Here is an 11,994-nt window from a genome sequence, read left to right as displayed (position 1 = left end):
GTTTTTCACCACTGTGCTAAACCAGCCCCTGCTGCGGGGAGGGCACGCCAGCGGACTTTAACGCCTGGGCAGCAATCGGCACTTAAAATTGCACACGTTTTATAATGGCGGCACTAGCAACAGATTACTGTCCAGCTGGTGAAAAGAGGAATTTAGCCCTTGGGGTTCGTAAAGAAAAATGTTAAAAGGTAGAAGTTGTAAATTGAATATGAGCCAAGAAAAAAATAGTTCCCCAGAAATTAATATGGAGCGGCACAGTAGCACAGTGGTTAGCACTGCTACCTCATAGTGCCAGGGACCTGGATTCAATTCAGGCCTCGGGTGACTGTCTGTATGGAGTCTGCACTTTCTCCCCGTGTCTGCATCGGTTTCCTCCGGATACTCTGGCTTCCTTCCACAGTCCAAATATGTGCAGGTTAGTTGGATTGGCCATGCTAAATTGCCCTGAGTGATGAAAGGTTAGGTGTGGTGACAGGGATAGGGCGGGGGAGTGGACCTAGGTAGCTTGCTCTTTCAGAGGGCCGGTGCAGACTCGATGGGCCGAATGGCCTCCTTCTGCACTATAGGGATTCCTCGATTCTAATAGCAACTTAAGAGGATTTGAAACGTCTGTGCTTTTTCCACCATACCCTCAAGGACTGAGAGGCAGACAAACATTCTGTTTTACATTAAGGCTCAGATTCATTCTAACGCTTCAAAATCTCTCCTGTCTAAATGATCAAACAGCTGCTTTATCCCTGAGAAAAGTGCTTGGGGCTAAAATTGCATCATTCAGTGAAAATGAGAATGTGAGACTGAAGTGTAAATTGATGCTGTGACAAGTTGTTCTTTCATTAGAATTGATGCAGATTATTTCCAATTTTTCCCCAAACCTATCTACAGCCCGCTGACCTTTATTGGGATTTGACATTGCAGACATCAGCCGGTATCTTTTCCCTGGTAAATTCGCGCAGGAATCCGCACGGTGAGTGTTTGCAGACAACACAACAGTTGATCTCAATTTGCACCCAGCCCCATTCACCCATCACCACCGTGTCAGCTCCCAGCCAAACACCACCTCAACTTTTAAACTTGTGTTCAAATCTCTCAATGGCCTTACCACCACGTCTCTCGTCCAGCCCAGCAACTCACCGTGATCTTTGCGCTCCTCCGATTTTGGCCTCTTGTGCGTCCCTAATCTAACTCGTTCCACCACTGGTGGCCGTGTCTCCAGCTGCCTACAGTCCAAAAGCTCTGGAATTCCTTCCCTCAACCTCTCCACTTGTCTGCCTATCTCTCCTGCTTTAAGGCGCACCGTACAAAGCTATCTCTTTGACCAACGTTTGATTAGTTGAGAGTACATGCTTGAATGTAAAACTTTGCCTGATCATAACTCCTGTGAAATGCTTTGCGGCTTTAGTTTTGACCATATTGATGGAGCTATATAGATGTAAGTGATCTCTCACAGTTGCAGGCTCCAGCTGGCATCACTAGACAGCTGAGCTATTCCTCCGTATACCCAGAATGAAAACTCTTTTGGGACTCCTGAGCTCAGAAATTTATGTTCGGTAGCACAGTGGTTCGCACTGTTGCTTTACAGCGCCAGGATCCCAGGTTTGACGGCTTGGGTCACTGTCTCTGCGGAGTCTGCACTTTCTCCCTGTGTCTTTGTGGGTTTCCTCCGGGTGCTCCGGTTTCGTCCCACAAGTCCCAAAAGATGTGCTGTTAGGTGAATTGGACATTTTGAATTCTCCCTCAGTGTACCCGAACAGGCGCCGGAATGTGGCGACTAGGGGCTTTTAACAGTAACTTCAATGCGGTGTTAATGTAAGCCTACTTGTGAGAATAATAAAGATTATGATTGTTATGGAAAAGGTCATTTCTGCTGATCCTGAACTTTGTGCTCAACCTTTAGCTCTCACTGTCTCCTCATTTCATGTGACTGTTGGCTTCTTCCTGTATGTAAGCATTGACACTCTCATCTCAAAAGGTCATGACAATACGTGTCAGGTACACATGCATAAGACCACAACCATTCTCATTATCATACTGTGCTGTGAAGAAATGAAGGAGCACATGAATAAAAAAACACACTGAAAAAACACACAAGACAACTGAAACCCAATTTGAAGTGCCTTATTTGCCACCACTTCTTATGTATGTTATCCTTCATACAAACAGCATGTATTGTTGCAAATGACAATGAAAACTGATTTAACGGGTTGGGCTGTTGTCTGCGATGTGCCAAGCAGTATCATAGCTTTTGTATCGCTTACAAATCCCTGAGAGTAATGTTAGCCTGCAAGTGGGGATATGCCAACAGGCAAAATACCATATATGATGGAAATCTGAGATAAAAACAGAATGTTATCAACTACTCAGTTGCTCAGGCAACCAGCCAAGGGGCAAGGGAGGCAGGGGTTAACTGTAAGGGTCCAAAGAACGGAAAATTATAAACTAAGCCTACCATTCTCCCCTCCCACTTAATCAAAGTGCCTTCAGTTCAAGTCTCTTTGCCACACGCCCTTTCCACACCGGGGCCAAGGTTGACTGTATTTTGACCTCACTCTCAGTGACAATCATCCACTGGCCAGGTTTCTGCATGTGGGCAACAGTACAGATGATTTCTCAATTCCCATCTTCTCATTCCCCACGGAAGGCTAGGGGCCTCCTTTTCACAATGGCTTCAGCCTCAGCTGTGAACTGGGGCAACTCACCCAATCATTGTGGCCTCGTTGAAATGCGTCAGATCTGAGAACGAGTCTCAGATCCGTGGTTTAGGAGTTCAACAGTCTACTGCCAGAGCTGCATCACTATTGGCCTCATTATTAACATCTTAGCTCCGCTGTAAAATAACCAAGGGACATTCCCGTCAGGTCAACCTTTACCTTAGGGGTGCACTACATTGAATTCCCTTCCGCCAATTCTAATCTAGGCTGATCCATTCGCTGAATTCAAAGAGAGCTGCATCTCCAATTGGTGGTGGCTCTGCAACCCTGACCTTGAGAGAAAGCTCTCCCTTCGATATTCAGTGAAACTTCCTTGACTTGAGGTGGTTGCTAGCCCCAAGCACTTCCTTAGCCTCTTACGAAACTCTTTGGAGGCAAAATAGTAAATGAAGGGATCAAGACAACTATTTAAGCAGCTGAGGGTGAGGGTGACTTTGTAGGCCGTGTAAATCCCTTTCTCCCAAAAGATCCGGTTGATGATGTGGATGAAGAGGATAATGTTGTTGGGCGCAAAACACGTTACGAACACAAAGAGCACAATTGAAGCTAAGCTAATCGCTCTCCTCTTTTGTGCACTGACGTAACCTGCAGATGTCGTGATCAGCTTGGCAATGATTCGAGTGTAACAGTACACAGTTACGCTAAACGGAATTACAAACAGGATCCCAAACAAGGTGAAGAGAAAGGCAGCCCAAGCTGCTTTGGAGGGAAGCATGTCCATCTTCAGAACGTCGAAGCATGTGGTAATATTGAGTTTGATAACTTTGTACGTCAAATCCTTCACCTCCAGCGGCAACAAGACGATAAGGATGAGCGCCCACATTCCTAAGCAAATCGCAAGCGCATACTTGTTCTTCCGCCATTTGCTAAAACGCATGGGCAGCACTACTCCTATGTAGCGGTCCAGGCTAATACAAGTCATTGTTAAAATAGAGCAGTACATGTTAGCGTAGAACAGCACGGTTACCACATTGCATAGATTAACTCCAAAGGTCCAGTTGTTACCATTCCAGTGGTACGCACTCTGAAAGGGCAAAAAGATGGCAAGCACAAGGTCGGTGATGGTGAGGTTGATCATGAATATGACAGACGGTGTCTTTGGTTGTGTTTTGCTGAGAAGAAAGAGGGAGAACCCATTCCCAGGCAGACTGATGATGGCAACAATGAGGTAAAATACTGGAAGGGTGTTCTTGATCATATTGTTCGAGAGCATATCCAAAGTATCATTATCCAAGGTTCTGTTGTTGGCCATGATGATACGAACCAAGAAGAACAGGAGCCTCTGAGACCACAACAGAGGGGCGGATTTTCTTCTGACTTAAAAGAAGGAAAGGACACTGTGTTATTTATAATAATTCACAATTAGATTCCCCACCAAAATAATTATTTTAAGATGAGAAAAATAATATTTCAGGTTTGATTGGAAACCTAGTACATGCTCCCACTGTAGCAGTTCAAGAAACAAGCCCACCACCAGAGATGGACGTGGTGGGACAGTGGTTAGCACTGCTGCCTCACAGCGCCAGGGACCCGGGTTCGATTCCTGCTTTGGGTCTGTCTGGAGTTTGCACGTTCTCCCCGTGTCCGCGTGGGTTGCCTCCGGGTGCTCCGGTTTCCTCACACAGTCCAAAGAAATGAAAATGAAATGAAATGAAAATCGCTTATTGTCACGAGTAGGCTTCAATGAAGTTACTGTGAAAAGCCCCTAGTCGCCACATTCCGGCGCCTGTCCGGGGAGGCTGGAACGAGCTGCTGACCTGCTTGGTCTGCTTTAAAAGCAAGCGATTTAGCCCAGTGAGCTAAACCAGCCCCTATGTGCAGGATGTGCAGGTTATGTGGATTGGCCATGCTAAATTGCCCCTTTAGTGTCCAGAAGGTTCTGTGGGGTTACGGAGGTAGTGTGGGGCTTGGGCCTAGGTAGGATTCTTTTTCAGAGGGTCAGTGCGGGATCGATGGGCCGAATGGCCTCCTTCTGCTCTGTAGGGATTCTACGAACATTCTATGAACCGCACTTTGAAGGGCAACTAGGGCTGGACAACCAATGACAGCCTTGCTAATGATGCCCACCTACTGAGAATGAATGAAATGAACAACATTGATCATAATAAGTGAATGCAGAACTAAAAATAAAATGGCTTTCTGTCAGTAGATGATATATCGTACCACTGCTGTTGATAGAATAATAGAATGACTGGAGCAATGGATACCAGGGATTTAGTATTGCAAATGGTGACTGCACCAACAAGTAGCATTTATATCATCGCTTTTTTAAAACTCTTTCATGGGATGTGGGTGGTACTGGCAATGTGTTTGCCCATCCCTAATTACCCCATCGAGTGAGTGGCTTCCTTGGGTCATTTCAGGGAGCCTTTAAGAGTCAACCACATTCTTGGGTCTTGTGAAGCTTATTTGGATCATGGTGTTGCTTAATTAGAAGGATTTTATATCTCAAAACCCTAAACCTTACATTCTGGAGTCATGTCGGCCAGAGCAGACAAGGTCAGCAGATTCCCTTCCCAAAAGGGCATTAGTGAACCAGATGGGTGTTTGCAACAATTGTGTCACGGTCACTAATACTGAGACTAACTTTATATTCCAGATGTATTTGTCAATTAAATTTACATTCCATCTGCTGGCGGGCTTCGAACCTACGCCCCCCACAAGCATCAGCTCGAGATTGCGAGCTCAGTGACATTATTAGTGCATCACAGGTGACACGTTCTCAGATGCCACAAAAATTAGCGGTGCGGCAAATAGCGAGGAGGAAAGCCTTAGATTACTGGACAATATAGACGGGTTGGCCAGATGGGCAGAACAATGGAATTCAACCCTGAAAAGTGTGAGGTGATGTATTTTTGGAGGACTAACAACACAAGGGAATGCACAATGAATGGTGGGACGCGAGGAAGTGCAGAGGATCAGAGGACTTGGAGAACATGTCCATAGATCCCCGAAAGCAGCAGGACAGGGAGGTAAGGCGGTTAAGAGGCCACATGTGATACTTTCCTCTATTAGCTGAGGTATAGAATATAAGAGCAGGGAGGTTATGATGGAGCTGTATAAAATGCTCGATAGGCTACAGCGAGAGTACTGTGTGCAGTTCTGGTCACCACACTATAGGAAGGAAGTGATTGCACTAGAGAGGACACAGAGGAGATTCATAAGGATGTTACCTGGGCTGGAGAGTTTCAGCTATGAAGAGAGACTGGGTAGGCTGGGATTGTTTTCCTTAGAGCAAAGAAGGTTGAGGGGAATGTGACTGAGGTGCACAAAATTAAGAGGGACATAGAACATAGAACATAGAACGATACAGCGCAGTACAGGCCCTTCGGCCCTCGATGTTGCACCGACATGGAAAAAAACTAAAGGCCATCTAACCTACACTATGCCCTTATCATCCATATGCTTATCCAATAAACTTTTAAATGCCCTCAATGTTGGCGAGTTCACTACTGTTGCAGGTAGGGCATTCCACGGCCTCACCACTCTTTGCGTAAAAAACCCACCTCTGACCTCTGTCCTATATCTATTACCCCTCAATTTAAGGCTATGTCCCCTCGTGCTAGCCACCTCCATCTGCGGGAGAAGGCTCTCGCTGTCCACCCTATCTAACCCTCTGATCATTTTGTATGCCTCTATTAAGTCACCTCTTAACCTTCTTCTCTCTAACGAAAACAACCTCAAGTCCATCAGCCTTTCCTCATAAGATTTTCCCTCCATACCAGGCAACATCCTGGTAAATCTCCTCTGCACCCGTTCCAAAGCTTCCACGTCCTTCCTATAATGAGGCGACCAGAACTGTACGCAAAACTCCAAATGCAGCCGTACTAGAGTTTTGTACAACTGCAACATGACCTCATGGCTCCGGAACTCAATCCCTCTACCAATAAAGGCCAACACACCATAGGCCTTCTTCACAACCCTATCAACCTGGGTGGCAACTTTCAGGGATCTATGTACATGGACACCGAGATCCCTCTGCTCATCCACACTACCAAGAATTTTACCATTAGCAAAATATTCCGCATTCCTGTTATTCTTTCCAAAGTGAATCACCTCACACTTCTCCACATTAAACTCCATTTGCCACCTCTCAGCCCAGCTCTGCAGCTTATCTATGTCCCTCTGTAACCTGCAACATCCTTCCGCTCTGTCTACAACTCCACCGACTTTAGTGTCATCTGCAAATTTACTCACCCATCCTTCTGCGCCCTCCTCTAGGTCATTTATAAAAATGACAAACAGCAACGGCCCCAGAACAGATCCTTGTGGTACGCCACTCGTAACTGAACTCCATTCTGAACATTTCCCATCAACTACCACTCTCTGTCTTCTTTCAACTAGCCAATTTCTGATCCACATCTCTAAATCACCCTCAATCCCCAGCCTCCGTATTTTCTGCAATAGCCGACCGTAGGGAACCTTATCAAACGCTTTACTGAAATCCATATACACCACATCAACTGCTCTACCCTCATCTACCTGTTCAGTCACCTTCTCAAAGAACTCAATAAGGTTTGTGAAGCATGACCTACCCTTCACAAAACCATGCTGACTATCCCTAATCATATTATTCCTACCTAGATGATTATAACTCGTATCTTTTATAATCCTCTCCAAGACTTTACCCACCACAGACGTTAGGCTCACCGGCCTATAGTTACCGGGGTTATCTCTACTCCCCTTCTTGAACAAAGGGACAACATTTGCTATCCTCCAGTCCTCTGGCACTATTCCTGTAGCCAATGATGACCTAAAAATCAAAGCCAAAGGCTCAGCAATCTCTTCCCTGGCTTCCCAGAGAATCCTAGGATAAATCCCATCAGGCCCCAGGGACTTATCTATTTTCACCTTGTCCAGAATTGCCAACACTTCTTCCCTACGCACATCAATGCCATCTATTCTAATAGCCTGGGTCTCAGCATTCTCCTCCACAACATTATCTTTTTCCTGAGTGAATACTGACGAAAAGTATTCATTTAGTATCTCGCTTATCTCCTCAGTCTCCACACACAACTTCCCACCACTGTCCTTGACTGGCCCTACTCTTACCCTAGTCATTCTTTTATTCCTGACATACCTATAGAAAGCTTTTGGGTTTTCCTTGATCCTACCTGCCAAAGACTTCTCATGTCCCCTCCTTGCTCGTCTTAGCTCTCTCTTTAGATCCTTCCTCGCTTCCTTGTAACTATCAAGCGCCCCAATTGAAACATCACGCCTCATCTTCACATAGGCCTCCTTCTTCCTCTTAACAAGAGATTCCACTTCTTTGGTAAACCACGGTTCCCTCGCTCGACCCCTTCCTCCCTGCCTGACTGGTACGTACTTATCAAGAACATGCAATAGCTGTTCCTTGAACAAGCTCCACATATCCAGTGTGCCCAACCCTTGCAGCCTACTTCTCCAACCTACACATCCTAAGTCATGTCTAATGGCATCATAATTGCCCTTCCCCCAGCTATAACTCTTGCCCTGCGGGGTATACTTATCCCTTTCCATCACTAACGTAAAGGTCACCGAATTGTGGTCACTGTTTCCAAAGTGCTCACCTACCTCCAGATCTAACACCTGGCCTGGTTCATTACCCAAAACCAAATCCAATGTGGCCTCGCCTCTTGTTGGCCTGTCAATATATTGTGTCAGGAAACCCTCCTGCACACATTGTACAAAGAACGACCCATCTAATGTACTCGAACTATATCTTTTCCAGTCAATATTTGGAAAGTTAAAGTCTCCCATAACAACTACCCTGTTACTTTCGCTCTTTTCCAGAATCATCTTCGCCATCCTTTCCTCTACATCCCTAGAACTATTAGGTGGCCTATAGAAAACTCTCAACAGGGTGACCTCTCCTTTCCTGTTTCTAACCTCAGCCCATACTAGCTCGGAAGAAGAGTCCCCATCTAGCATCCTTTCCGCCACCGTAATACTGTCCTTGACTAGCAGCGCCACACCTCCCCCTCTTTTGCTCCCTTTTCTGAGCTTACTAAAACACCTAAACCCCGGAACCTGCAACAACCATTCCTGTCCCTGCTCTATCCATGTCTCTGAAATGGCCACAACATCGAAGTCCCAGGCACCAACCCATGCTGCCAGTTTCCCTACCTTATTTCGTCTCCTCCTAGCATTGAAGTAGACACACTTCAAACCACCTACCTGAACACTGGCACCCTCCTGCCAAGTCAAATCTGTGCTCCTGACCTCTATACTCTCAATCTCCCATACCCCAAAACTACAATCCAGGTTCCCATGCCCCTGCTGAATTAGTTTAAACCCCCCCAAAGAGCACTAACAAATCTCCCCCCCAGGATATTGGTGCCCCTCAGGTTCAGATGTAGACCATCCTACCATAGATAGGGTAAATAGGAAGAAACTTTTCCCTTTAGTGGAGGGGGTTAATAACCAGGGGGCCATAGATTTATGTTAAGAGGCAGGAAATTTAGAGGGGAATTGAGGAAAAACGTTTTCACCCAGAGCGTGTTGGGAAGCTGGAACACACCGCCTGAAAGGGTGGTATGGGCGGAACCATCACAACATATAAGAAGCATTCTGATGAGAACTTCAAACGCCACAGCATACAAGGCTACAGACCAAGTGTTGAACAATGGGATCAGAATAGATAGGTATTGGAGGACTGGCGCAGACAAGATGGGCCGAATGGCCTCTTTCTGTGCTGTCTGACTCTAGGACTATGACCACCTCCCCAAAAACATGATAAAAGACCCCAAGACTTTTCACAGGAACAGAACTAAACAAAATGGGACACCAGGCCACATCAACTAATTTCAGAGTAGATGACCAACTGTTTGGTCAAAGTGGTACTTTTTAAGGAACATCTTAAAAGGACAGAGGTGGAGAGATGTAGGGAAGAAATTCCAGAGTCTAGGACAAAGGCTGCTGAAGGTATTGGGGTAAACTTTCAGTTTACCCACCTTTATGTCAGAAATTCCTGCCCAAGGTCAACAGACCTTTCACTGGTTCATCAAATTGTCCATCCCGCCCACGGTGATTTCCACAGCGGTCAGGACCAGACAATGTACCCCACTGCCACCTATAGCAGTGATGAGGTGAAAACTGGTGATGGACAAGACATACATGACCTACTCCCGGTCTGATTTCCTAGCTCCTTATCCCCTGATGTCACAATTGAAATGCCTGCAGAGATTTCTGAGGACTGCAGGGCCAGAGGAGGTTACAGAAATAGGGAGATCGAAACATGAAGGAATTTGAAAACATGGATGAGAATTTTAAAATTGAGACGTGACTGGACAGAGAGCCAAAGCACCCGGATAAAAATTGAATGGAATTTGATGCAAGTTAGGACAAGAGAGTTTTGGATGGGCTTGAGTTTACACAGGGTGCGAGGGAGGTCTGGAATAGTTGAGATTGGCGGAATGCCCATACAGACGGAATGGTCGTTTGTTTTAAGAATGGGTTAAATCACGAGATAATGTGCGAGATTTCTTTAATTCTTTCACAGGATGTGGACGTCGCTGGCCAGATCAACATTACTTGCCCATCCCTAATTGCTCTTGAGAAGGTGGTGGTGAGCTGTCTTCTTGAACCACCGCATTCCTCAGTGTAGGTGTACGTACACCCACAGTGCTGTTAGGAAGGGCAACGTCCGGGTGCTAGTGTTGCCATGCACCTGATGCCTTTGTCCTTCTAGGTGGCAGAGGTTTTGGGTTTGAAAGTTTTTGGTGGTAGGCGCCTTGGTGAGTAGCTGCAGCTTGTAGACAGTGCACACTATTGCCACTGTGCTTCTGTCGTGGAGGACGTGAATGTTTGTGGTGGTGGATGGGTTGGCAATCGAAGCCTGTTGCTTTGTCATGGATGGTGGTTGGGCTTCTTAAGCGGTGTTGGAGCTGTGCTCACCCAAGCAAGCGGAAAGTATTTTATCGCACTCCTGGCTTGCGCCTTGTAAATGGTGGGCGGGGTTTGGGGATTCAGGAGATACTTGCCGCAGGATTCCTAGCCTCTGACCTGCTCGTGTAACCGCAGTATTTATATGGTTAGTCCAGTTCAGTTTCTGGTCAATGGCAGCCTCCTTAGTGGAGGATTCGGCGACGGTGATGCTATTGAATGTCAAGAGGAGATACGAAAAGCCACTCTTCCCATCCTAACTCAGGAAAACAAAGAGCAAAAAGAAGGAGCTTTATTCGAATAACCTGGTTGACCTGCCATTTCTGGAGAACAAAAGGAATCTTAGCTGTTACATTTCCTCAGATGCTACGCATTTCCTGTATGCTACCTTTTATTGCTTTAGATTTTTATCATTTGCAAACTTCTCCTTTTATCTCTATTCTGTCCCCAATAGTGCGTCAGCCACAATCTCAGCAAAGCATCATCGACTGCGCCAATCTGTCAGCCTCCATTTCCCAGCCAGCCGTCTTGTGACTTCATTGAGGCCGAGTTGCTTTTGGGTTGAGGTGAGACTGCAATAAACCAGCCTCACAAAGGGTGTTTATAGGAAATAATAGTTTTGAGGACAGAAAGTCGCAGGTTGTGGTAAATGGTTGCTTTTCAGACTGGATGGTGGTTAAAAAGTGGTGATGCCGATAGTCACTGAGAGGAACGCTGCTTTTTTTGCTGTTGTGGCAGGCAGTAAGGATGATGCTAATTGACTGCCACAGGACATAGAAGGGCTGGCAGAGCTGATAAGCAGGTGGCAGGTGGAATTTAATGCAGGGAAGTGCAAAGTGATTTATTTTGACAGAAGGGGTAGGGAGAGGCAGCTTGGACTTAATGGCACAGTTTTCAAGATTGCACAGGGACCGAGGGATATGTGGATGTACAGGTCTTTGAAGGTGGCAGGAGGGGGGGGGGGGGGGGGGGGGCAGTGGGGGGGGGGGGGGGGGGGCAGTGACTTAGTGAGTATTGTCACTAGACTCATAATCCAGCGATTCAGGCCTGGGGACCTGAGTTTGCATCACCGGCATTTTGAATTCAATAAAAATCTGGACGTGAAAGCGCGCAAAGCTTGACCGTGAAACAATTGTCGATTGTCGTAAATGCCCATTCAGTTCAATGAAGCCTTTTAGGGAAGGGAATCTGCCATCATAACCTGGTCTGACCGACAGCTGACTCTACAGCAATGTGGTTAAAACTTAACTGCCCTCTGAAATGACATGGCAGGCCAATTGGTTCAAGGACAATTAGGGATGGGCTCCAAATAAATGAATAAAGAACATACTGAGATTGTCGTTAGCAACGCACCTGGGATATTGGGTATTTTAAGGGGAGGTACAAAAGCAGGGGATTTGTAGGTGTACTTTTTTGCCCAGTT

At 46.2% G+C, this 11,994-nt stretch overlaps 1 protein-coding gene across 5 annotated transcripts in view; it reads right to left on the bottom strand.

Annotated features, from left to right (window-relative positions):
* Positions 1-2,099: 2,099 nt before the first annotated feature.
* Positions 2,100-11,994, bottom strand: part of LOC119977628 (P2Y purinoceptor 8-like) — a 30,972-nt gene continuing 21,077 nt past the window's right edge. For 4 of the 5 annotated variants that reach the window (XM_038818775.1, XM_038818777.1, XM_038818778.1 and 1 more), the window contains exon 3: positions 2,100-4,025. In XM_038818775.1, coding sequence (XP_038674703.1) covers positions 2,911-3,960 — 1,050 coding nt within the window. In that variant the 5' untranslated portion in view covers positions 3,961-4,025 and the 3' untranslated portion in view covers positions 2,100-2,910. The remainder of the gene's footprint in view (positions 4,026-11,994) is intronic. The other variant, XM_038818779.1, reaches the window with a different exon arrangement.

Source organism: Scyliorhinus canicula, chromosome 14 (genome assembly GCF_902713615.1).
Source record: "Scyliorhinus canicula chromosome 14, sScyCan1.1, whole genome shotgun sequence".
Lineage (NCBI taxonomy): Eukaryota > Metazoa > Chordata > Chondrichthyes > Carcharhiniformes > Scyliorhinidae > Scyliorhinus > Scyliorhinus canicula.
Note: the sequence above shows the minus strand (reverse complement) of the source record. Positions and strands in the feature narration are given on the sequence as shown.